The sequence below is a fragment of the Motacilla alba genome, chromosome 19 (genome assembly GCF_015832195.1).
Source record: "Motacilla alba alba isolate MOTALB_02 chromosome 19, Motacilla_alba_V1.0_pri, whole genome shotgun sequence".
Lineage (NCBI taxonomy): Eukaryota > Metazoa > Chordata > Aves > Passeriformes > Motacillidae > Motacilla > Motacilla alba.
The window spans coordinates 1,903,410-1,929,829 of NC_052034.1; the positions used below are offsets into that span (position 1 = coordinate 1,903,410).

At 48.6% G+C, this 26,420-nt stretch overlaps 1 protein-coding gene across 1 annotated transcript; it reads left to right on the forward strand.

Moving 5' to 3' along the window:
* The first annotated feature begins 5,905 nt into the window (after positions 1-5,905).
* PPM1D (protein phosphatase, Mg2+/Mn2+ dependent 1D) lies at positions 5,906-26,004 on the forward strand. The gene is made up of 6 exons (XM_038158146.1): positions 5,906-6,526; positions 10,633-10,861; positions 12,995-13,119; positions 19,576-19,766; positions 21,313-21,552; positions 24,569-26,004. The coding sequence occupies exons 1-6, from the start codon at positions 6,088-6,090 to the stop codon at positions 25,106-25,108; spliced, it is 1,764 nt and encodes a 587-aa protein (XP_038014074.1). The 5' UTR covers positions 5,906-6,087; the 3' UTR covers positions 25,109-26,004.
* Positions 26,005-26,420: the final 416 nt, after the last annotated feature.

Here is a 26,420-nt window from a genome sequence, read left to right on the forward strand (position 1 = left end):
TCACTGTGTTGAGATAGTAGGTAAGCATCAAAATAACATGTTTAGCAGAAAAGCTGACTTACAACGGAGTACTTTATTGAATAATTGTTTAATTCCTTTTTTTTTCTCTTAAACCACATTGGGAGCTTATTAACAAAACAGCTCCGTTCAATAGTGTGCCTTTCACATCCATAAATTATTTTAATGCAATCGCTCATTAATCATTGCAGATGTTGGAAAATCCTTCCAGTGCTTGTTGGCAGAACTTCTGATGGATATTCTTATCTTTGTTGGTATCTTTCTCTTTCCTTTTGTCTCTTTTTTTTTTTATATGGAGCAACAGTTAAAGGGCTTTTCCACACGCTGCCAGTGCCTGAGAGCAGAGAGGGGATGGATGTTGTTTGGGGAAAAGCCTTCAGTGGGTCTGGCTGCTGCAATCTGAGCTTTTGAAGATGCAGCTGGGTGCCTGAGCCCCTCACATGCACGGAATCTGGAGTGTGGGACATCTGGGTGTCGCTGCAGGGAAAGGGGATGCAGACAAGGATCACAAGGGGTAAATGTAGGAAGAAAATCTAACGGTGGTTGTAAAAAAACAAAAACCAAACTGCCCTCAGAGATCAAACAGCCTCTGGGGCTGTCAGAGCTCCCTGTGTGGAAGGAGCTCGTATGGAAGAGATTTTACATCTGCAGACAGGGGTGTGGGATTTCAGGAGAGTGGGAGTGGAGCCTGGTGATGTTCTGCCCCCCCAGAAAGCTCAAAATCCTTAAAAATCCCAAATCCCAACCAAATATTGGCATTGAGTTACTCCTTCTGGACACCAGTGAGTTGCTGAAGCTCCCCTCTGCTGGAAGAGGCTGTTCCCATGAAAGGCTGGGAGTTGGGATTGCTCAGCCTGGAAAAGAGAAGCTGCAGGGTGACCCAGCTTCAGCCTTCCAGCACCTGAAGGTGCCTGCCAGGAAGAGGGAGAGGAACTCTTTCCACAGGGCACAGGGAATGGCTTCACACTGACAGGATGGATTTAGATTAGATTTTAGGAAGAAATTCCTCCCTGGGAGGGTGGGCAGGCCCTGGCACAGGCTGTCCAGAGCAGCTGTGGCTGCCCCTGGATCTCTGGAAGTGTCCAAGGCCAGGCTGGAAGGGACTGGGAGCAGTCTGGGACAGTGGAAGGTGTCCCTGCCTGTGGCAGGGGTGAAAATGAGATGAGTTTTAAGGTCCCTTCCAACCCAAACCATTCCATCATTCGTTCCCAGATGTGGATGGATCACTAACAGGTCAATTTGGTCTGAAAATTACTGCAGAAAGCAGCAGCGTTGTCTTTATCTCACAATTTTGATTCTGCAACTGCACTTCAAACTGAAAATAGGGTGGTTTTTTTGGTTTTTTTTCCCTGTTGTACTCATAGATTTCTATTTCAGCCAAATTAGGAGCTGTATGTTGATTAAAGCCCGTGCAGGAAGCAGCAGAATTGTCTCTCCTCCTGCTGCTGCTTTTTCCCCACTGCTGTGACCTCGGGTCGGGTTAAGTCACCTGCAGCTTCACCTGAGTCATTTGTAACCAAAACCAGTCAGGAAGTGCTCACGTCAGGAGCAGTTCTGGTGGGTGGGTTTGGGAGGGGATTTTTGTCAGGGAAGTGGTGATTTGTGTTTGGAGCCCTCTCACTGACCCAGTGAGGAACTGAGAGGGGAGGCCTGCAGGTGCTCTGCCTTTAATGCCTGTCTCAAATGATTTAGGAAATAAATAAGTGCTCCGTGTTTTTCTTTTCCAGGGATATGGTTCTAGAAAGCCTGGATGAAAAATATGGAATCTATTTAATGTGCTGCCAAGTGAAAAAATGTTCTTTGCATGCTTTCCTCAAAGGTAAGATACTTGTCAGAGAGCAAAAAGCTGTTTGTAAAATTCATGTGGTAACAAAGAGGAAGGTCACTATGGATGGAGTTGAAAATTTGAGCTAACTCATCAATGGGAAATTGAGATTTGGATCATTATCTGGCACAGTTTAAGATTTTTAGATTGGACCAGCAGTTCTTGTTTTGTCATGGGTTAAATGTGAGCTTGTTTATGTGGGCAGCTTTGTTTTTTAAACTACTATAGCTGGGCATAGTTAGTGGAAAAAGAGGTTCCAAGAAAACAATAAAAACCTGCTGAATTTCTTTACAATATGCTTATTTTGAAGTGGGAAGGAAGCGAACTGGCATGGATAACATATGAACCTACTATATCTCCTTGATGTGGATATTAAAGGAACCTTGAGAATAGTTTATGGGGAAGTTGTTGGAGGCTTCTAATTTTAAATTCTTAACAGGAAATCATTAAACTGCAGAGGAGCCAACATAACAGACTGTTGCTCTAAAACAAGAGCTCAATGCAGAGCATCCACATGAACTTGTCAGATCTTTTTAATATTTTTTTTCCTTTCCTTTCATGTTTACTGCAACACAGATAAATACATTTTCATTTCTGTTTTTCATAGACATCAGTTCAGGGTCCCATGCTGAATGAGATGTGAAAGCAGTGCCCTTACTGTCAGACCTCAAGGCAAATGGAGAAATTCCCATTATCCATCAGACCCAGGGGTGTTAACTCCTTGTGGGGTCAGGTCCCACCTTCCTTCCCTGACTGGGCAAAACCTTTAAAAATGTGGATGTTGCTCACTCTTAGTTTCCTCTTTTACGTGAGATCTTCATGCTTTATCTGAGCCCCTTGCTGAGATGGCTGGCACATTTCACATGGGCTATGCAAGAGGTGGAACCACCTTTGGGCACTGTCAGCTGGGCTGATGGAGCTTAATTAGGGGCTTAATTAGGGGCTGGAGGAAGGAGAAACATTCTGAGGTGTCTGTAAGCAGTAAGATATGAAGGTGAGTCCCCAAATGCAGGGATGATTTTCAGGTGAAAGGCTTTAAGAAGGTGGGTTTGCCAAAGCCAGGTGGGCACTGCTGCTTTCTGCTGTCCTGTAATTAATTACTTTGGACCTAAATGAGGAGATTTGCTGTATCTGCCATTAAGCTGATGTGAATTTTCATGTGTTGATAATTACATATATTTCATCTGTCAGACAAAATGAGTCATGGCTTTTGTGAAATATAACTTGGAGTTTCTTTAAAGCTGCAAAGGAAGAGAGGGGAGGAGGCTGGGGAAAGAGGGCAGGATGCTGCTCACCCAGCAGCACACTGGGATGGGGAATTAGGAAGCATTGAAATGTACCTGTCTTGTTTCTTTTAATTGCCTGATGCAGCTGAGGGGGTAGAATTCTGTTGTTTAAAAATGTAACTAATTTAGTTTAAGCCTATTTGAGATTTTTTTTTAAGCCCTGGTTAGAAGAAAATCTGAACTTTTCAACACAAAAGGAATCCTTGCCTTTAATTTTGAGAAATTATTTAAGTCACTTGAACTAGAGCATTGTGAGGTGGATTTGTTTCAGTGACTGTTAGACAAAATGAGGATAAGCTATCATTATAGTAAAGTAAATATCTGATTGTGTTTGGGTTGGAAACATTTGATGTGAAATTAATTTAATTCTTACGTAAAAAAAAGCTCTCGACTGTGAGTGGTTTAACCTGACTTCTGCAACAGAAATACACAGCTGAGGAACCATGGGCAGTTTCTGCTTAGCATTTGCTTCCTTTAAGCATAAACCAAGAAAAGCACTCCCCATTTTTATAAAAGCATAAAAATTGCTCAATTCCCCTTCAGTTATTTCCTGTTCCTTAGGTCCTGGGGTTTGGAAATGGCAGTGGCACTTTCTGTCAAGCTTCATCTTTATTCAAAGTTTTTCTCCATGCATCAAACTTCATCTTTATTAGAAATCTTTCTCCCTGCATCTTCAACTGTTATATGTTCCTATTTCTGTGAGGGTCTGGTTTAGTTGAAGGGGTTTTTTTGTGAGCTGAAGGATTTCAGAAGAAAATGAGGAAATGTGGTTTGAGTTGCTGCAGGATCTGCTGGTTGTGTGCCCTGTAAATCTTGAAGCACTTTGCTTTTCCAACAGCAGTTTGGAGAGCGTAGCTGTTGCAGGCAAAAACATCTTTAATGTATTGTAATTTGATTGACTTTGTGAGTGCAGGTAGGATTAATGTGGCTATTGTCTGGATTGGAGCAGTATTGACAGCAATGAGGCACTTTTTCACTTGGGAAGGCAAAAGCAATACTTGGATATAAAAAGACAGAAACACCTTAGGGTTTGAAAAGCAGTTTCTTCCATAATAATTGATTTTCTCTTTTGTTTCCTCCTTTTTACCAGACTACCTAAAGTATGTTTCTGTAAAGAGTAGGAGCCAGTCTGTGTGGTTCTGTTCTTGCAATAGATTGTGATTTTTTCCACTCAAAATTATTTAGGAAAGCATTGCCTTCATTGAATGAGACTACTCCTCACATGACAACATCTCTGCTACATTTATCTAGCTGTGAAACATTTATCGAGCTAGGAAACAGGGATATTGCACTTTTTGGGAAGTAAATGGCTTTAGCTGTCCCTGGGATGACGCAGGTCTGCCAATGTTTTTTTATCTTCTTTTTTGGTTGACAGTTTTAAGTCAGTTTGTTTGTTTTCTGGTTACTTTGTAATTAAAAATGCCCTGCAATGTGGGTGGCAGTGCAGGCCTGGCAATTGATGTGTCATGTCTGTGGTTTTTATGTTAATTAGGAGGGAAATAGTGATACATTGTGATGTTTGGGATTGCATAAAGCTCGAATTGGTCTTTGTCTCCTTTACACACTGTTGAAATGCCCAATATACTTACGTAAAATACTGTTATGAAACTTCATGGTCAGATTTTTAAAGCAATTCTATATTGGGGTTGGTGATCTGGTGATTGATCTGAGGGTATAAACACCTGTAAAGTAGGAAGGGATCCTTACCTGATTGGATTAGTGTGGATTAATTCATTAATGGTTGTAACAGGTTTGCAAATCCCTCAGCTCTCCAGGAACCCAAACCTTTGTTGATATCCTTTTTATTTTTTAAATACTGCTGACTTTAATGTGGTTGATGGAAGGAAATCCAAAGGGCTTGCAGTCCTTAAGCCAAACAATTATCTCCAGGCAAGTATTTTTGCAAAATTCCGTGGTGGTTTTTGCTGTAGTGAGAAGGGGCTCTGGGAGCTGGCAGCAAAGCAATGTCTGGAATTTCAGCTATAAAAACGAAATGCACAAACCCCTCCAGCGTGAAGGAAACGTCCTAAATGGTCATGAGCTTAAAACAGTGCTGGGATGTGTAACTCCAGAGGGGTCATTGGAGGGAATCGAGTGGGAAAACAGGGATGAAAGCAAGGGGGGTTCCTGGAGCAGGGAGAGATGGGGGTCTGAGTACCAGTGGGGTTCCTGGAGCAGGGAGAGATGGGGGTCTGAGTACCACTGGGGTTCCTGGAGCAGGAAGGGACAGGAGGGTTTGAGTGACAGCCAGCGGGTTCCTGGAGCAAGGGGAGCAATCTTGTGCTTCCCGTTCTGCATCCTACTTGCGCTGCTGAGCTCTGTGAAGTCTTTTTGGGGGTGCGTGTGGTGGAGGGGACCCGGGGGACACTCATGGCTCTCCACACCTTCCTCGTGAGGGCGAGAGCAGGGGCAGACCCCGATCTCTCCGCCGAGCAGCGACAGCACCCGGGGGACCGGCCTGAAGCTGTGTCAGCGATCAGCGAAAGGCTCTTTCCCCGGAGCGCTGGCACTGCCCGGGCTCCCCGGGGAACGGGCACGGCCCCGAGGCTTCGGGAGCTCCAGGAGCGTTCGGACAGGGATGCCGGGGGGGATTGTTGGGCTATCGGCGCAGGGACAGCGGCAGGAGCGGCGGGTCCCGCCGGCTCCCGTCCCGTCCCGCCCGGGCGCTGCCGCGGTTCGCGATCTCCGCCGCCGCTGCGCTCCCCCCCGCCGGCCGCAGGGGGCGCCGCGGAGCCCGGGCCGCGCCCGCCGCCCCTTCCGCCGCGGCGGGGCCGGCAGGGGGCGCTGGGCGGGCCGGGCCGGGCCCGTTCCCGTTCCGGCGGGCGCGGCGAGCGGCAGCGGGAGCGGCCCGGGGCCGCCGCGGACATGCCCGAGCGCCGCCGTCTCCAGCAATAGTCGTCGGCGGGCGGGCAGCGGCGGGAGCGCCGCGCGGAGCCGCCCCCCCTCCCCCTTCTCCCCATGGAGGGGCCGTACGCGCTCGGGGTGAGCGTGTTCTCCGACCAGGGCGGCAGGAAATACATGGAGGACGTGACCCACATCGTGGTGGAGCCCGAGCCGCCGCCGGCCGGGGCGCACAAAGGCGGAGCGGCGCCCGCGGGCCCCGGCGTCGCCGAGCCCCCGGCCGAGAGCGGGCGGCGGCGGGGGGGAGCCCCGCGGGCGGCCGAGGACGGGGCGCAGCCCCCCGGCACCGGCCCCGGGCGGCGGCCGCGCCGCTCCGTCGCCTTCTTCGCCGTGTGCGACGGGCACGGCGGGCGGGAGGCGGCCCAGTTCGCCCGGGAGAACCTGTGGGGCTTCATCAAGAAGCAGAAGGGTTTCTGCTCGGCGGAGCCGGCCGAGGTGTGCGCGGCCCTGCGCAAGGGTTTCATCGCCTGCCACCGCGCCATGTGGAAAAAGCTGCGTAAGTGCCAGCGGACCCCCCGGCCGCCCCCCTGCCGCTCCCCGGCCGCCTTCTCCTCCCCCTCTCCCGCACTATTGTGAGTGCCTCCCTCCCTCCCTCCCTGCTTCCCTCCCTCCCGCGCCGGGAATCGCGGCGGAGCGCGGGAGGGCATCCCGGCCGCCGAGCCGAGCGATCCCGGAGAACGAGAAGCAGCGGAGGGCACGCTGGGAGAGGAGAGATGTAAACACGGGGCGAGGATACGCTGCTGTGTTACGTAGCTGGGAATGGTGCGGTGGTAGGGCTGCAGTTTGTTTTCAGCGTGTTAGGCGTCAGTTTCCAAATTCGATTCGTTGGGGAGGTCTTCATCTTGTTGCCTTGGGTCATCGCGCTGAAGTCCCCCTTAGATTTCCTTTGCGTCATGAAAAGGGAAAAAAATAATTTTAACAAACTGAAATGGGCTGAGAATGGCGTTTTTCCCCCCTAACGGTGCTTCCGACTGTTTTTGTGAGTCCTGATGGCAGGATTGAGATGTGTCTGGTTTGTAACTCGCTCATGTGCGAGCATGGGGGAATACTCAGTGTCCCTGACAAATAGAAAACACGCTTAGTGTCCTGAGGATGGCTTTGATATAAATATATATCATCATTATGTATTTATGTATGTTTTAGTTGTTTCATTGCAGTAGCATGGAAGCTGATTTATTTACACTGACTTACAGTCAGTGTTAAGGAGAGGAGCATGCCCAGACAAGTGACAGTCATCATTCCTGTGCTCATCCTTCTCCCCGAGGTCTTGTGAGGCTGCAGTTGGAGTTTCTGAAAGGCGTTTTTTGGTTTGTGAGGTGAAGGTTCTGACTTACAGCATGGTTGTTCCTATAGAATGTGTAGAATGTGTGTGTGTTGTTTGTGCGTTTAGGCATTCGGAAGCCTCAGAGAAAAAGCAAGAGCAGAGTTCAGCGTGTGAAGGGAGGGGTGGAACACGGTAAAACTGGATCCAGAGTAGTGACAGTGACAGCTGGGCTCGAGAGGGAAACCTGAAAAGCAAGAATTGCACTCGGAGCACCCTGGGCTTTCAGTGAGTGATTCAGGAGGGGCGCGGGGTAATTATAGTTTCAAAACAGTTTCATTTTCCTTTTTCTTGAATAGCAGAATAGAGAAGTTGTGCAAACGTCAGATACTTGAGGAGATACTGGGGGAAGGAGCAGTAAGTTTGAGGGTACTGAGGGAAGGGTGTGAATTTAGAAGCACCAGAACTTGACCACATCCTTGGCAATGGGGCGTGCGGCCTCCTGGGCTGCAGGGCTGGGTGATAAGGAGCAAAGTGTGTGAACAGGGGGACATGGCATGGGGTGGGGGAAGATAAGGAGTCGAGTTTTCTGGCTCTTGAGTCCCTGCTGTGTTATTTGTCACTGGAACTCTGTGTGAGCACCGAGGCAGGGAGGAGAAGAGTGCAGGAAGCTCTGTTCAGCAATGGGTGTTTAGCAAACAGCACCGGGCTTGTGGAAGCAATTTAAATTGTTGTGAGAAACAGCAGAGCTCTGGCTGGGAGCCTTTGGTGGCACTTGGAGGTGGGCTGTTTAGTAAACTCCAGAGCTTGTTTGCTCCTCCTGAGTCCTGCTGCACGTGCTTAACAGCCCGAGTTCTTTGGGACAAGCCCATCATTATCTCTGGTTTATTACTTCATCCTGTTGTGGAGTCCCAGTGTGAATTCTGCTGACAGGCAATCATTTTCCAAACTTCCACGTGTAGAGCAGCTTTTTATCTGTGCCTCGGTGACACTGTGGACACGAAATGGAGACTGGCTGTGTTGGTATCCTGAAGTGTGTGGCAGCATGGTTTGGAATTTTGGGGTGGAGGATGGAGTCTTTATTGCTTCCAGTTGGCTGTTGGAAGGGAAGCTTGTGCTCAGCTGCTCTTGGTTGTTGGAAGTCCTGTGGGCATCCCCTGGTAGACACAAACCACACTGATCATGACAGTACCAGAAAAATGCCCATTTGTCACTGGTGACCATTTTGGCCTTAATTCTGTAGTAATAAAATTCTCTGGATGCCAAAGGTCTTCTGGAGTAAGAGTTCATTTGGAAGCTACAGGATGAGTTGAGTTTATGAGTTCAAAGTTACAGAGCTGAGTGTGAGGGGCAGTGGTTTTCAAGTGGGGGGGGAATGTTTTAGAAAGATGTGCTGTTGATGTTCCTAATCTGTGGAGGAGTTGGGTCCATGGATTTGATTTTAATGCTTGAGCTTAGAAGAAAACCCAGCAGTTTTGACACTTTTGCTGGTTCCTGGTGAGACACAGTCTACAGAGAGAACTGGGCTGTATCTAATACTTATCTCTGAATGAGAGCAAGGCATGAACTACAGTCTCTGGATGACAGGCACATTATTCCTGGTTTTGTTCAGCCTAAAATCTGAGGCTGCTGCATCATTCTTACTCCCACAAGTGGGTGATTTCCTTCTCTCTGCTCCCCATCCCCATAAAGTCTGATTTGACTCTCTAATACATTTTATTGCTGTTCAGGGGTTGTTACACTGACAGAAACTCATTAGTTGCAGCTTGTTTTCTGTTAAGTGCATGGTTGAAGTCCTCATTACCACTTGGCTCCCTCCCTTGTTTGCTTTCCTTTTGGAATGTGTTAGATTTAATATCCACAGTTAAAACTGCCAGACAAAGTACTTCCAATAAGCTGATTGAATGTTTGTGTTCTTGAAATAAAGCTGCTCCCAGGGAGAAAGTGCATTTTAGTATTTACAGCACAAAGCTAGAACTGCTGGAACTTAAATGTTTAAATTGTACTGGATGTCTTGGTAGCTTGAAATGCAACTTTTATCTTCATACTGCTTGTGAATTCTACTCCAAATTCTCCTTTTCCATCAGCTCTCTTCCATGTGTTCTTCCCTCAGGCACCTGAACATCATTCAGCGCCACTAGAACTTAAGCTCCTCATTTTTTTTGATTCTGTTTCAAGCTTTAGAAGGTTAAAGTATCTGTTTTCACAGAGGATAAGGTATAACTGTGTTTGCCTTTTCTCTCCTCGTGTGTTTGTTGTGCCACAGGCACAAACAGAGAATGCAGTGCTCTGGCAGCCTGGGCTGGGCATTTCCTGCAAGCAGCTTGTGTCACAGTGCAGTTTTTGTGCTGTGCTGTGTGAGCCTGACTTGTGAAGAGCAGGAGCTGGAATGTGGCAGGGAGAGGAGGATCCCTGTGCAGTTTGTCTGAAGGTGTGAGTGGGTGCAGTGAAGGAGAAACGTGAGGTGCTGCTGGAGCTGACTGATAACTGGGGGCTGAGCCTGCTTTTGTGGGTGCTGGGGTGGGAGCAGGATGGGGTGGCTGGGCTGGGGCTCCACGGGGGTGTTGTCTCAGTCAGTTTGGGCACTTTTGGGGACAGATCAAGTTGTGTGTGTAGACAGAAAAATAGGAAAGGCGTGAAAGAGAAATTGGGATGGGATAGAATTGGAGAGAGTAGTGTAACAGCAAGTTCAGAGAAGTGTTTGGAGGGCAGAGCAGTTGAGAAAGGAGATTTCCCTCACCAGGTGTAGTTGTGTTATTACTCTGAATTCCAGGGATATCTCCTGTAGAATTTAAGGAGAGCACACTGAGTCTGAATTATTCAGCCCTCCAAAGAGAACTGTGAGTAAAACATTAGAGATCTCATTGAGCACAAAATGTTGCTGTTCAGCCTATCAAAGTAAAATAGCAGTGTTTCTCCCTTCCAAGGGAATCAGGAATGTCCACAAATCCTGATTGCCAATCAAATATGCAGACCAAATAACTGAATTGAGGACGTTTCTACTACTTCAGACGGGGAAGTGAAGAGTAAATCTCAATGAAACACTTGATTGATCCTGTTCAGCCCCCAAGGAGCACATCTTCCCCCGTGTTCTTCTAGTCACGCTTGGAATATCAAACCAGAGGAGACAGTTTTTAGAACCCCGTTGTGGTGCTTTGATCCTGTGTCAGTTTAGGCTGAGGCTGGGGAAGGATGTTAAAGGACTGGGGGGACCTGGGGACACGCTGGGCCTGGCTGTTGTAACATCCCACAAACCTCTGAGACGCCCCTCACAACGTTCCCAGCTCCCCAGAGCTAAACCTGTGCTTTTTGTCTGTTTCTTGCCTGGTTTCTCCCTGCAGCAGAGTGGCCCAAGACCATGACAGGCCTGCCCAGCACGTCGGGGACCACGGCCAGCGTGGTGATCATCCGCGGCTCCAAGATGTACGTGGCCCACGTGGGCGACTCGGGAGTGGTGCTGGGGGTGCAGGACGACCCCAAGGATGACTTTGTGAGGGCTGTGGAGGTGACACAGGACCACAAGCCAGAGCTTCCCAAAGAAAGGGAGAGAATTGAAGGCCTTGGGGGCAGGTAGGTTTGTCTGCTTTCACTGAGCTAAGCTCGAGCTTGTTGTGGGAGGGCACACAAGGAGCTGAATCTCAGCTATTTCTCCTTTGTCTTCTTAATTTTTCTTACAGCTTGCTGGGGAATAAATTACAGGGATCCATTGTTACATGGTTCTGGTTTTTGCTAGTGGTTTATGGTATATCCAGAATTCTAATTTCCTGGTGGATCACACAGCTGAAGGGTAGTTGCAGTTCTAAAGGTTCACCAACAACTTTTTGCAAGCAGAGATGTTAATTTTTGGCCTATTTTCCTTTACATTCTGAGGAACCTTCTGGTTGTGCAATTTTCCTTTTCCCGTAGGTAAAATGATACGAGGTCTGGAATATCCAGTTTGTCACAGCACTCCAGTTTCTCAGGCAGCCTGCATTGTCCCTGAGATGACAATGGCAGCTGTTGAATAGGCTCCTCAAAGCCTCTGCTTAGGGAGCATGAGAACAATCCTGGATTTGAAACAAACCCCTCCCTTTGCTGTTCCAACACCACAATTTAGCACCTGTCCTTCCAGGAGCCCTGGCAGATGTTGGCACACCCGAGCTGGGGTGGCTGTGTGTTCCCTGGCAGCGAGGGGGAGCAGGCAGGGCTCTGTCAGGTGGCACAAATGCCTGGAGACAGCCCCCAGGGCTGGGATCTGGGAGCTCCGTGTCCTCCTGGTGCTGCACCAGATGGAGGGGCAGGGTTTGCTCCTCGAGCAGGGATCGCTGAAGGTTTTCCTGCTGACATCATTCATCTGGGAACCCTGTCAGCCCGTTAACCCACAGATTTGTGGCTCTGGCAGGTGGGAGTTGAGCAGGGGCAGTTTTGCTGTAGGTTGTTTCTCTGAGGTTAGGAGTCTCTGAAGGTGCAGAAAAGCATTCCCTGAAACTTAGTATCAACAGGAATGGTTAATTTTTAATTTTTAAAAAAAATTTTTACTGGTGCTCCTCCTGTTTTTCCCAGGCTGGCTGTGAAGCATGTGGTGGGAGCGAGGTGGAACTGTGCAGCTGTGCTTGGGAATGCCTTGTCTTTGATGAGAGCAAACTGGGAACACTTAATGAGAGAGCATGAGGGAGTCTTCCATTAAAATGCTATTTTCCCAGTAACAGTCTGAGTGTGGGATGGGGTTTTTCCCAATAGTGAGCTCTGTGTGGTCATTAGCTGTACAAGTGGAGGAGATCAGGTTTTGGGATGTGGTGTTTGTGACTTTGCTGTGCTCTGGATGGAGCAGAACATGCCCTTGTTGTTAAGGCCTTTGAAGTGTCAGGAAGTGCATCTTGAATGGCTTCAGCATGAGGAATCTTGAGGCTGTTCCAGAGCTGCTCAGTTTCTAATTACCAATGGCTGTTCCTTGGATGAAAGCAACTTTCAAGTATCCAGTTCCTGACTTGGTTGGGACCAAGCTTTGCTAGTTCCTGGTTTCATTAGCTCTTACTCCTTGATGGTTCATTCTTCTCTCTTCCCTGCCTGACACAGCTGCCCCAGTTGTTTGCTCTGTAGCTCCTTTGACCCTGCAGTGCCATCTGGGAGAGCTGAAGCAGTGCTCAGTGCCTCAGAGCAGGTGTTCACATGCAGAGGCAGAGCTGTTCTCCCATCTCCTGCTTCCTGCAGACACCAGCCCGGGACAGTTCCTCTTTTGTGTCTGCCTCCTGTTGGTGTTCCTTCCATCAAGCAAATCCTTTCAGGAGGCTGCTCCTTTCTTTGCTGTTGTTTCAAGGATGCCATGCTGCTCTGTACAGCCAAACTTTGGGAGATGGGGAAGGCTGAAGGAGGAGCTGTGTGGAATTGACACCTGAGTGAGCTGATGTTGATGGTCCTCCTCTGAGGGAGGCAAATCCAGTCCTGCTCCGTCTCTGACAGATTAAAAAGACACTCTTGCATATGTTGTAACCAGCCAGAATTTTTCCAGGTCTTTATTACCTTGCTTTTTATTTTCTTCTGCCCTTCATCTCTCACTTTCCCCCTTGGCTCTCTATGAACTATCCAGGTGCTGTGGTGTGAATAGGAACTTCCCCGAGGATACCATCATTATTGCCTCCACATTTGCATATTTCACTGGTTTTCCTGGTTGACACCAAGCTCCTCTTTGCTGTTGCTAACCCCTGTCCCTGTGTGTGCTTTCAGTGTGATCAATAAGTCTGGTGTGAACCGTGTGGTGTGGAAGAGGCCCCGGCTGAGCCACAACGGCCCCGTGCGCCGCAGCACCGTCATCGACCAGATCCCCTTCCTGGCCGTGGCCAGAGCCCTGGGTGAGTCCCCCCGCTCTGCTCATCCCCTGGGTTTACCAGCACACAATGCTCAGGGCTCTCCTCACCTGCCTTCTCAAAGTCTGGGCCTTGGAAGTGTGTTTTTAATACGATTATACTGGGATTTTTGATTAGTGCTGTAACCGGGGAGGGAAGAACTTATAACTTCAGGGTTTTCAGTGTCAGCCCTACAAGGGCTCACTGAGAGCCCTTGTCTTTATCTCACTGAGATAATGGGAGTGTAATTTTTAGTTATTGTAAATAACTAAAATTGTAAATTTTAGTTGGTGGTAAAATTTACAATTTTAGTTATTTACAATAACTAAAAATTACACTCCCATTATCTCAGTGAGAAGGAGACAAATGTGCTCTCCCTCCTGGACACACACAGGCCTTGCACACTGTCATTTGCACCAGAAAGGAAGTTTTGCTGGATGGTGTTTGAATTGCTTCAGTACTTCTTTTGTGGAGAATCTTTTTTTTTTAAATTTAAGACTTGGCATAGAATGGGATGAAAGTCAAATCTATTTAACTTGAACTTGCCTTTATGGGAGCACTAGCAATGAGAGGAACTGTCTTTGAGGAGCACCTCATTCCAAGGACAGAAAGGGATAGTGCAGGACTAGAAAACTTGAATTATTGGGTGTCTCTTACCTCTGAGTGTTAGTCTTTCTAACTTAAATTTTTCTCCTTAAATTCAACTGCAGAATGCCAATCTTTGGCTGTTCATGTTTTTCCCTTTGTGCAGTGAGGAATTTTCTGTGCAGGTATACCCAGAACAGGTTTGCTTTGATGGGATTTTGGGTTTTCCTGCAAGAGCTGTGCTGTATTCCTGGCTGGCAGCTTGGCAGGCCGTGGCAGTACTGTCAGTGCTCCTGGGTCAGCTGGCAGTGCCCGTGGGGACAGGCTGTTCTGGGACCGGGGTCTGGCTCATTCCTGAGCCTTGCTGTGTCTGATTTCACAGGCAGGAATAGCTGTGCCACAGGGATTTGTCCAGGGTTAAGGAGAATTTTGCAGTGATAATGAACATGGAAGAGTCAGCTGTGTGTCGAGCGAGGAGTCACAGGTGCCTGAAATTAAAAATCTTAATTTTAAGGACTTTTTCTCAGTATTTGAAAGTCTTTATATGCCATATTTCAGGTAGGAGAGAGTTTATTTTGTGGTTAAGAGAGCCGACTTGAGAGTTTGAGTGATTTCTTTGCAGCTAATAGATGAGCAAAAAAACCTTCATCCCCTGAGCAGCACACCCCTGTTGTTCCCTCCTGCAGGACAGGGGAGGTGTTCCTCCTGGATTGCAACATGTGAACACTTCATTTTGATGCCTCTTTTGTTCCTGTGATTGTAAGCCTGTCTAAAGAGCTGGCTGGCTTTTGATCTGGTTGCTCCCAGCGAGCTGAACAAAAGGATTTGGCCGGGGTTGGTGTGCAGATGGGAATCCGAGGAACCGTGCATTTGCTGGCCCCCAGCATTCTTTGCCAGCAAGTGCATGAAGAGAGGATTTATGGAGAGTTTTCAGGTCCAAAACATGGGAGCACCATCTCTTATCAGTTCTGGGATTTGAAAGCTCAAACCCCATGCTGGGACCAGCCTCCCCTCCTGCCTGGTCCCAACCTGGACAAAAATTTTTATCAGGACAGCAAAAAATCTCTCAACAGAGCAACTCAGAGTTGTGAATTTGATATTTAGAATGGGGGAGATTATCTGATTAAAACCCCTAAAATTTAGATCATAGGTGGTGTTTTAAGTGTCTCTCTCTTACAACACTTTAAAATATTTTGAAGTAGTCTCATCCCCCGGTCTTTAAGTCCAGTGCACTCTTAAGGAGTTGAGGAAGGTTTTGGGAATAGCAGGAACAAAGCTCCGTGGAAAAGCTGCACTCAGCCAGCAGGAAATCCTGGTGCAGAAGAAATCCTTGTGCCAGATGAATTCTGTTGCCATACCCTCTCCCATTCTGATTGGCAGAAGTGCCCTCCTGCCCTGCAATAAGCACGTGTGGTATGCACAGTGGCTGGATTTAAGTATTAAATAATGCTTGATTTATTTATAGCCCCATAACAATTCAGAAATATTTGGGCGTTGTGCTGTCCCTGCAGAGCATCTGTGAGATGCTTTAATGCCCACAGCAGCTTTCTATCTTCTAATAAACCATTTTAAGCTGTAGTTCTGTGTTTTCACAGCCACTTCTGCTGACCTTTTCTGGGCGATGAGAACATATTTATTTTTTTTTTAAATACTGATTTGCCTTGTAAGAGATGCTGAAGAGTCTGTGGTGAGGGATTGCCTGGCACTGCTGGAGCTGTTTGAATGAATGGATGATGAAACCTGAGCCAGGAGCCCGTTGGTTCAACCACTCCCTCCTGGGGGAGCATGAACTCTGCCTTCCCTGCTTTTTTATGGAGCAGTAGAACAGACTCACCCCTGTTTCAGGTGGGGCAGCCTCCACCGTCCAGGTTTGAATTCCCTGCTGCCCTCTAGGAGCAGTTCTGTGCCAGAACAGAGAATCCACGTGGAGCTGCTGCAGGAATCTCTGACAGGGGTAGGGAAGCTGTTTTCCAGAGCAACTGCCTGGATGCCAGAGCTGTTTTGTGCAGCTCTCTGAATGCACATACCATGAAATCCTGGAGAACAGGCTATGGCTGACCTCAAATGACCTGAGGAAATTGCTTTGTAAGATTTTAGGGTTGTTTACATGCGTTTAACTGTTTTTAAAATTAAATTACCAAAGAGATTTGGCACAGCTGCCACTCAGTTTTTCCTTCCTGCTCCATTGTAGGCCGTGAACCCGAATCACATGGAATTGTCTAAGTTATATTTACAGCAATTTCCAGCTCCTATTGATAATTGCTTTTCTGTTTTATCTCTATAAAACCAGACAAACTTGGGGCGCATTTGGGATTCTTTTCTTGTCCTCAGGATATCTTGCTGCAGCTCGTTCAATTTTCTTCAGCCCTGAGACAAAGTAATAAATGTGCAGTGCCAAATGCAGAGCGTGCTTTGCTCTGGGGATCTGTGTGTAACTCACATCATGTGAGGGCACCTGTGGCTCCTTGTGGAGAAAAACCTTGATTTAAAAAGCTCTGGGATTAATCAAACTGAGGTTTTATTTTGGACTGAGTTATGAAAGTAAAGTTTTCTTTCCTCTATTAAAATCAAAAGCCCTTTTTATATGCAAAACAGCATCTCCAGAAACTGAAATGAAAGACTTGATTTATGTAATTTCTGGACATGCTTTAGCTCTTAGAGGGCTTTGGGTTTAATCCAATCCAGCCCACTTACAAGATGGGTGTTTTTGTTTGCAGCTGCCATTACTTCCCTGGCAGCGCTTGACTCAGAAGTGGCTTTGTTGTTGTATTTTATAAGGTAACAGTGAGACTGCATAGTTTGATATATTCTTACGGGCAGCTAAATTTGTTTCCTGCTCCTTCAGTATCTGATTTCAAACATCTATTTCACTCTGTGAGATGCAGTGTGGATCTCTGTATATTATTCTGGTTTGAGTCAGGACTAAGAAACAGGTTTTTCTGGAAGATGTGGAAGGAACTACATTAATAACTTTTTTTTTTTTTTGGCTTGGAAAAGAAACATGCAAACCTCACACTGAAAGAAATACTCCCAGTGTGTAAGTTGTTGAAGAACAAGATTGCGGAGAGTTTTGTTTGGGTTTTAATTCAGAACCCAAATGTTTGGGTTTTAATTCAGAACAAAAATAGTCTGGCTCTCAAATGGAAGCCTTGAGAGCCTGGCATTGCAGCCCCTGGCACACCCCAGGCTGCCAGGGGGTCACTGCTCTGTCTGCTTGCTTTGGAGCACAATGAAAGGATCCAGAGCGCTTGGGAACGCTCAGGGAAGTGTGTTCCCTGCTCTCCTCCCCCTTCCCAGAGCTGGGACAGAGGCTGCCCCTGAAAATACCTCTGCAGGTTGGTGTTGCTGGGGTGTTAAACCCTCCAGCTGGGCAGGGAGAGGGGGGCACAGCTGGGCAGGGAAAGGGAGAGGGGGGCACAGCTGGGCAGGGAGAGGGGAGCACAGCTGGGCAAAGGGGGGCACAGCTGGGCAGGGAGAGGGGGCGGGGAGAGGGGCACAGCTGGAAAGGGAAAGGGGGCAGGGAGGGGGGCACAGCTGGAAAGGGAAGGGGCACAGCTGGGCAGGGAGAGGGGGGCACAGCTGGGCAAAGGGGGGCACAGCTGGGCGGGGAGAGGGGGGCACAGCTGGAAAGGGAGAGGGGGTACAGCTGGAAAGGGAAAGGGGGCAGGGAGAGGGGGGCACAGCTGGGCAGGGAAAGGGGGCAGGGAGGGGGCACAGCTGGAAAGGGAGAGGGGGCACAGCTGGGCAAAGGGAGGCACAGCTGGGCAGGGAGAGGGGGAGCACAGCTGGGCAGGGAAGGGGGGGCACAGCTGGGCAGGGAGAGGGAGGCACAGCTGGGCAGCAGCTCCAGAAAGCTTTGCCTCAGGCTGGGGAGCTTTGCCTTTCAGGGAAAAAAAATGAACCTGTAAATGTTCTTCTCCCTGTGAGATGGGCTGGCCTCGGCAGGCTCAGGCTTGGAGGTCTGGGAATGTCTCTGTGCCCTTCAGAAGTTTGTAACCCCTGGAGCTGCCCTTGTGGCCATGCTGATATTCCCAGCTATCCCTGTGAGGAGCCTCCTCCTCTTGGAGCAGATCCCCTGCAATCAGCGCGGTGATGGCTTGGCTGTTTCCTCGGGAAGGGAGCAGATGGACACGATGACATCAAGAACCCAAATTAATGAACATCAGGCTATTTTTATCACCCAGCACGGTGTTTTTAATTAAAAAACCGCTTCAGCTAATAACATTTTGTCATTTCTCCTGCACGAGTGTGACCAAACTGGCAAATGGACGGGTGACAGTATTGGATCTGTTGGGAGCTGATGCTGCTCCGGGAGTTCGCCTGCTGTGGCTGTGACAGGGGATGTGAGCGGTGGAGTGCAGGGGGACTTGCCGTGGAAATTCACATCCAATAATTGCTCGGCTCTCGTGTTACAGTATTTATTTGGATCTCGCTGCCAGCTGGCTTTGTCGGCAGCCCGTGGCAGCCGAGTGCACCTCTGTAGGAGCAGGCTCGGCTTTTAATTAGCGCTCATTAGCAGCGTGTGCTCGTGGGGCTGCTGCGGCCGGGAGAACCGGGGCTCTAATGAGGATGGGCTGCTTGGAGTGGGGGAATTGACTTGAAGTATTCCCTTTCCTGCTTCTGGAAAAGTCTTTTCAACTGGTTGATAGCTTAAGGCAAAGCTAATGGAGGCGAGGAGGAAGACAAAAAGGTTATTTATTGTCTTTAAAAGGGTGCTGATGGATGTGGAAGAAGCTCCGGGCTTTGTCCAGCAGAAAGCAAAGGAAGAGCCTGACAAAACCTTGAGTTGTTGAGCTTCTGTTTGCTGCTCGGCTCTGACGGTTCAATTAATTTGTGCTTTTAAAGCTGTGTGTTCTGTACAGAAAAATGTAGCCGGTGCTTGCAAATAATAACAATAATAATGTTACTTTTTGCTGCTTATCACCACAGGAAGCTGTTGGTGAGCGTGGAAATAAATTTTTAAAAGAGGTGTTAGGGCAAATTATTACTATTCTTGATTTGAAGGCCTAGCCTTAGAAAAGGTTTTTAATTTTTCAAGTGTACTTGATAAATAGAATTGAAATCAATTGATGTGGAAGTGCATTTTTCTGCTGGAGTGGTTTTTATTGAGGATGGTTTGGAGGGACTCTTGAAGCAGGGGATGATTTGATGCATTGTTCAGCTTTGTTTCTGGTGAGGTGACCCCAAACTCATTCACACGGTGGGAGAGATTTAAAAATAGAAATGTTCCCTGCGTGAGGCCATCCTGGGGAGAGGCTTGAGCTCTTCTTTGCTGCCTCCCTGCTGGAGCCCGGGCAGTGCCCGTGCTCCTGTGGCTGCTGTCCAGCTCCCGGGCTTGGCACGGTGCTCAGCTGCAGAGAGCCCCGTGGGGCTTTGCAAGGATGCTCGAGTGTGGGAGGAAAAGGAATGCCAAAGGGAATTGAACGGGGAAAAGGCTTCAGTCTCCTCCTTTGCTTTTTGCTTTGTCCCCTCCCTGTGGCACTGGCACGCTCAAATATTTGCAGGTTTGGTGTGGGATCCACAAAGCCAGGGTTTGCTTCTGTTTAAGGAGGGCTCAGTTAATTCGGACAGGTTTTAGTTTGGAGAGTGGTTAAGGTTTCAACATTTTCTAGGCATTACCCTGTTTCATTTCTCCTTTTTCCACAAATACTTGTTTTAAGAGAGTAGAACACCTCTGATTACAGCTTGGTTTATTTTAAAGAGGATTAGAAGGAGGAGCAGCTGAGCAGTGACTGCCTGGAACTCCTTTACGTTCCTGCTGGTGACTCAGGGCTGATGGTGATGGATTTCCTGGGAAGGAACATTTTTCTCTCTTTTCCAAGAGGGAGATTTCTCATGTGTTATGTAACAATTCCAACCCATTTTCTGCTTTGCCAGGGGATCTCTGGAGCTACGACTTCTACAGTGGGGAGTTTGTTGTGTCCCCCGAGCCCGACACCAGCGTGCACACGATTGACCCCCAGAAGCACAAGTACATCATCCTGGGCAGTGACGGGCTCTGGAACATGATCCCCCCTCAGGATGCCATCTCCATGTGCCAGGATCACGAGGAGAAGAAGTATTTCATGGTGAGAGCAGTGGCCAGAAGTCAGGGTGGAAATTTCATCCTTGTTACCTCTAAAATTGTTCAGCCTGGTAGGGATGAAAAGCACCCCATGGAGCTGGTGGGATTTAGGCAGATTGGTGGTTGTGCCACAGCATAAAAGTTGTTACCATGTGGCTGGTGTTAAATGCCACGCTGTTAACATAGTTCAAATTATTTGCTTCATTATTTTTTTTGGGAGGTTTGACTAGCAGGGTGTTGTCTGTGAGTAATAAAAGAGATAATGAGTTTCTTTGCTAAGGAAGTTACACAAAATGCTGTGTGAACATTAAATTTATTTCACATTAAGGTGCATGTTACAATGCAGACTGTTTAGGCTGAATTAAATCACTCTGATTTATTTTACAAAGCAGTTGAGAATTTATATTGGAGCATCAGAGAGTAAACACTCTGCAAGCCCATGAGGGACTTTGGAAGGCCTGTCAGTCATGTTCCAGCTGTTTATGCTGCTTAGGGCTCTGTGTGTGTGGGACAGAGCCCACACTGCTTTCAAGGTGGATTGGAGAAGGAAGATGTGTTCTAATTAGCGTTTCTGGAGGTGCTTTGTTTTAATTAGCGTTTCTGCAGCTGCTCTGGGGCGTGGTTTGTAGGAATGCGTGTGGCATGAGGTGCCTTGTGGTGGCTCTGTGTGGTGGCTGTGTGACAGTGTCCCTTGTGTGTCCCCAGGGCAGTCCTGTGCCCGGGTGGCTCTGTGTGCTGGCTCTGTGTGACAGTGTCCCTTGTGTGTCCCCAGGGCAGTCCTGTGCCCGGGTGGCTCTGTGTGCTGGCTCTGTGTGACAGTGTCCCCGGGGCGAAGCGCAGCAGTCCTGTGCCCAGATGCTGGTGGCTCTGTGTGTGTGGTGGCTCTGTGTGACAGTGTCCCTGTGTCCTCAGGGCAGTCCTGTGCCCGGGTAGCTCTGTGTGACAGTGTCCCCTGTGTGTCCCTGTGTCCCCAGGGCGAGGCGTGGCAGTCTTGTGCCCACATGCTGGTGGCTCTGTGTGACAGTGTCCCCTGTGTGTCCCCAGGGTGAGGCGCGGCAGTCCTGTGCCCGCATGCTGGTGGCTCTGTGTGTGTGATGCTCTGTGTGACAGTGTCCCCTGTGTGTCCCCAGGGCGAGGCGCGGCAGTCCTGTGCCCGCATGCTGGTGGCTCTGTGTGACAGTGTCCCCTGTGTGTCCCTGTGTCCCCAGGGCGAGGCGCGGCAGTCCTGTGCCCGCATGCTGGTGGCTCTGTGTGTGTGATGCTCTGTGTGACAGTGTCCCCTGTGTGTCCCCAGGGCGAGGCGCGGCAGTCCTGTGCCCGCATGCTGGTGGCTCTGTGTGTGTGATGCTCTGTGTGACAGTGTCCCCTGTGTCCCCAGGGCGAGGCGCGGCAGTCCTGTGCCCGCATGCTGGTGGCTCTGTGTGTGTGATGCTCTGTGTGACAGTGTCCCCTGTGTGTCCCTGTGTCCCCAGGGCGAGACGCGGCAGTCCTGTGCCCGCATGCTGGTGGCTCTGTGTGACAGTGTCCCCTGTGTGTCCCTGTGTCCCCAGGGCGAGGCGCGGCAGTCCTGTGCCCGCATGCTGGTGGGCCGGGCTCTGGGCCGCTGGAGGCAGCGGATGCTGCGGGCGGACAACACGAGCGCCATCGTCATCTGCATCGCGCCCCTGCGCGAGCGCGGCCGCTGGGACGGCGACGAGGAGCTGGTGCTCAACCTGGCCGAGGGGCCCAGCTACAGCAGCCCCGATGCCAGCAGCCTGCCCCCCTCCCGCTGCTGCACGCCCCCCCTCAAGGTAAGGGCTCTCCGCGTCCCCTTGGGCCTCCCCCGGCTCCCCCGGGGCGAGCAGAGCGCTGCCAGAGAGTCAGGAATGCTCAGGAACTCCTGAGCTGTCAATTTGCATCGCTGTTTAATGCTGCTGTTTTGGATTTGGAATTTTTACTGTTATGTCTAGATAATCTAGCACTGGGATGGCTCAGTTGGTTCAAACATTGTGTTGCCATTCCATGACCCTTGTGGGTCTCTTCCAGCTCTGGATGTTCTGTGAAAGCTACAGTCATATCCTCAGTACTTCCACCTGCAAAGGTGTGGAGGCCTGGAGCAACTTTTAACAGTGTTTATTGAAAGGCTTTAACACTCTGCCTTTGGAGTTGCTCTGTAGGAGTTCTCAGAATTGCTGCTGGTTGGTTGTTGGTGGCTGTTGATCTCTGCTCCTCCCTAATGTGGAAGAAATCAGTACTGTTACCTTACAAACCTTGAAATGCATTGTCTCTTAAAGTAAGTTTTCTGAGATCCTCCCCAAGACTCAAGGCAGCCTTTTGAGACAGAGAGGAAGAAGAGTGGGGCTCAGAGGTACAGAAAAGAAACCATCCAACACACCCCTTTAGAAAACAAGGCAGGGCTGAGTTTCTCTTCCTGCCCTGCCAGGTGCTTGTGTGGCTGTCCCAGCCCAGGGGTTGCAGGCTGTGACCCTGTTCCTCACAGGGCGTGCTGTCATTCGGGTTTGTTTGGTTGCGGTGGTGTCGGGCTTTTATTTTATTTTTTTTTTTAAGGTTAAATTTGTCCCAACACGTGTTGCTGTAAAGAACATTTTCTTTCTGTACTGGGAGATCTCATTATCTTCCTTTGGTTGATTTGATGTTCTTTGTTGGAGGCAGAGACATCATAACATAAGGTCTTTCTGGAGGCTGCGAGTTGGAGTTGTTAACATAAAGCAGAGCTCTTCAGAGGGTTTTTGTTTTGTTGTTTTGTGGCTTTTCTTCCCCCCCTCTAAGAACTGGAGTGTAGTTATGAGTGCCTGTTTGTTTCAGTAATTACCAGCTGCTCCTGATTTAAGTCACTGTCCTTTGATGTTCTGCAGAATCTTCAGATAATTGTCCTTTGGGCAAAGGAAAAGAAAGCAGAAATTAGAAAGGGAGTTTTAAACATTCCCTCGGGAGAAACAAGCTGCTAATAAAATGGCAAGCTTCAACTTTGTCTCCTCCCCTTTCATCTAGTGGAGCGAAATCCATGAAAAGAGCTTTAAACTTAGCAAAATCTTGAGGAAAAAAATTAAATTGTAAGTGCTCTTAAAATTTTCAATCACAGTTTCTGTGAGGGAAGCAGGGATGGCCTTGATGCCTGACAGCTGCTACCTGCCAAAACAATTAATTCGGAAATAGATGGAAACCAAAGTTTCTTAATTAAACAAAAGTATTTCTTAATTGCTTGTCCTTCTGGCAGCAATTACTAATACCAAATTAATGCCAGTATTCCTGAGGCCGGTGCGGAAGATTGATTGGGTTGTTGAGAAATGCAGTTGGTGGTTGGTGGTTTGTTTCTCCTGTTCTGTTCCGGCACTCTCCAGCGGTCCATCCTGTGCCTTTCCCTGGCTCCCCACAGCCTGCTTCGGGCTCAGCTGTTTGCACCAGCAGGAGATGCTGGGGAAAAGAGCCACAGCATCAAATGTCGTGCACAATACAAACCATAAAACTGAGTTTTATGTGACACAACGTCAGAAATTAAATTGAGCAGCTGAAGTAGCGCTGCCAGAGCTGCTCCCTGTGTGTGATCTGCTGTCCTTCTGCCTTCTGCAGCCACTGAGATGAAGAATAACCTTTAAAATTCCATTCATCAAGGTCTTCCCTCTTGTGTTGCTAAATGTAGTAAAGGAATGTTATCTAAATGGTTTTGTCTACGCATGGGCAGCCACAGAGGAGTGGAAAACCAGTGTGGATGCTGGGAGCAATCCTGATTGTCTTTTCTTTTGGAGTGCATTTTGTTAAACCTGGAGTTGTTCTGGGTTGTGGCTTCAGAAGCATCTGTTTACTCACCTGAGACGTGTCCCTGGCTGATTCAGCTGCGTGCATTTCAGCTCCCAGCACATGATTTCTTAAAATAATAGCTGCCATTTGCCTTCCTCTGGGGGAGTGTAGGGTGGCCTTGAAATTTACTTCTGAAGGACTCACCGAGTAACCAGGGACGGCTTCACAATTAAATCTTTAATAAGGTCAGAATTCCTGTCTTCAGGGTGCTGCATAAACAGTAATTTTCATACCCCCCCTGTGGATAGCGAGAGCAAGCACTGTCCCCATTCTCCTGTTGGTGAAACGGGGAATGAGGCAAGAGGAGACGAGGGTCAGAGTTAGGCAGTGCCTGGTTCTTGGCGCCTCAGTGCCTCCTGTGCTTCCCTGGAGAGGCTGGATGTGCTGTGAGGGATCCAGGGGCAATGACGAGTGTCACTTTGCACAAACTGGAATATTTTTAGGTGCCTGGCGCTGCCCCTCTGTGTGGGCAGCAGAGGAGGGGTTTGTGCAGCCCCGGCTAAGCTGGTTATGCAGTAACTGGGAGTGCTGAACGTGACCAAGGTCGGGAGGCTCTTGCTGCTCTTTGGCCCCGTGAAGCAGAGGGCAGCGCCTGTGGCGGCTCTGGTGGGGAGTCCTGGCTGAGCGTTGGGAACGCTGCTGCTGAGGGTCACGGAGGTTCCAGGCTCTGCTTTCCTGAGTTCCCAGCAGCTGCCTGAGGATCCCTCGGTGTTCTGCAGCTGCAGTGCACTGCCCCAGCTGGAATCCTTTCCACCTCTCAGCCTGCTGTGGAGTAGGATTCTCCTGCCTCGGATAAGGTTTAGGGAAAGTCTGAAAGTGCCCCACACTGTCTGCACCCTCATGGGATCAAGTCTGTCCCTGGCCGTGTCCAAGGCCCGCTGGGAGAGTGGAAGGTGTCTGTGCTCATGGTAGAGTTTGGAATAAGTGATCTGGAAGGTCCCTTCCCAAATCATTCAGTGATTCCGTGGTTTTATTTATTCCTAAGTATTTTGTTTCCTTTTCCCTCAGCTGGTAGAAGATGACCCCTGGCCACGACTGAACTCTGCCGAGCCCATTCCTCCCCTCCTGCACAGCAACATGCTCTCAGAGAAATACCTGGAGCTGCCAAACGAGATTGCCAAAAGCAATTTCCCTTGCTCGGGAGGAGCCCCGAAGGATTCGGCCCCCCAGGAGGAGAAGTGCAGCAAAGCCCTGGCTTTGAGGCTACAGGAATCCTACAGCAACGGCCTGTCGGTCAGCCTCTCCCCTTCCAACTCGGCCCACTCAGGCACGGACCAAAAAGGCTTCAAGGTGTCCCCTGGCGGCCAGGGCAAGGCGCAGGACGCGGAGAGGCCGCCCCCGGGCAGCTTTAAGCGGACTCTGGAGGAATCCAACTCGGGCCCGGCGCTGAAGAAGCCGCGGCGGGGCTTGGCGCGGGCCGCGGGCGCGGCGGGCAGCCCGCAGCGGCGCAGCCCGGCCCGCCTGGCCATGCGGCGCAGCCTCCGCGGGCAGAAGAAGCTCAGCAGCTCCCTGTTCCACCCGCCGCGGAAAGCCGTGTGCGTGTGCTGAGCCTCCTCCTCCTCCTCCCGGCAGAGCTTGCGGAGTGGTGCACAATTTGAAGCTCTTCCCGTTGATTTATTTTATTTTTTTTTTTTAAAGTAGGAACTTTTTTTGGTATCCGACAGCTTTATCCCAGCCTTGTACTTGCTTGTATTATAACTGTGAATTTTGTAGATGTGTAGGGTATAAGTCACTGTAAAATGTGTGTAAATTTGTATTCCTTCATATAAATGTAGTGTCTTTTCTTCCTTGTATAATTGTTACTGCGGGGCTAAGCCTTGTTTTAAAAAAAAAACAAAAAACAAAAAGAAAAAGTCAAATAATCCTTTTTGTTAATTTACTAAAGTCATCAATTTGTATACGCTTCTTGCGAGGAGAATTTCACAACTTTTTAACTAAAGTAAATTATTAAACAGAATGGGAGATATGTATTTTCGTAGTCCGATACGTTCCACCTAAAGTGTGTCTTTTAGAGAATACACTAGGTCTATATTTTGGTTTTAAATTTTAGATTTCTCTACTCAGAAATGAAATGTATGTGGAAGCAGAGATTTGAGTCTTGCTTTACACACCTCAGTGTCGATTTTATGTTCATTAAAATACTATGCAGTATCTTATTTAGTTGTATTTTTTGTAACGATAATCGTCAAAAGTATTTAGCAAAAAAAGTGTGTTTTAAAACCTCCGACTGCCCAGAGCATCCCACAAAGCCATTCCCACCCCGTTCCCAACGATGGCATTTTCTCCGGGCACCGCTGCCCTCCTGAGATGTGTTTTCTGCTATTCCAACTCCGATGGTGCTGCTAATACCTTCCAACACAAGTTCTTAAATTATTTTATGACTCTTTCCATTGACTGTGTGGACCATGTGTATGTTCACCTCAATAAAACACATGAAAATTTGACGGGGATGCTTTTTGGTTTTTAATTTTTATTTCAAGCTTAAGTTCTGGTATTTATTCAGCAGTGAAATATGAGTTTATTATTACGGGAAATATTCAGATTTATCTGGTATTCATTAAACACCTGAGTGCTCTCCCCTTTCTCACTGTGGCTTAGCCAACAAGACATCCCAGTTAGATTTCTGACAGAACTGATCTTGGCGCTTCGTCCTGAATGTTTAACTGCAGCAATATATGAAATATTTAAAGTTTTATTTTGATGGGAAAGCAAAGGGGCAGTACTTTATTCCAGGATGCTTATTTGCAGAACCCAGTTCTTGACTGCTGGAACAATAAAACCTGGGCTGGAAGCAGGCCTGCTATCTCTGTGTGTTACCATGGCTACAGCAATCCCGGGGGATTTGATTCCTGAAAATATT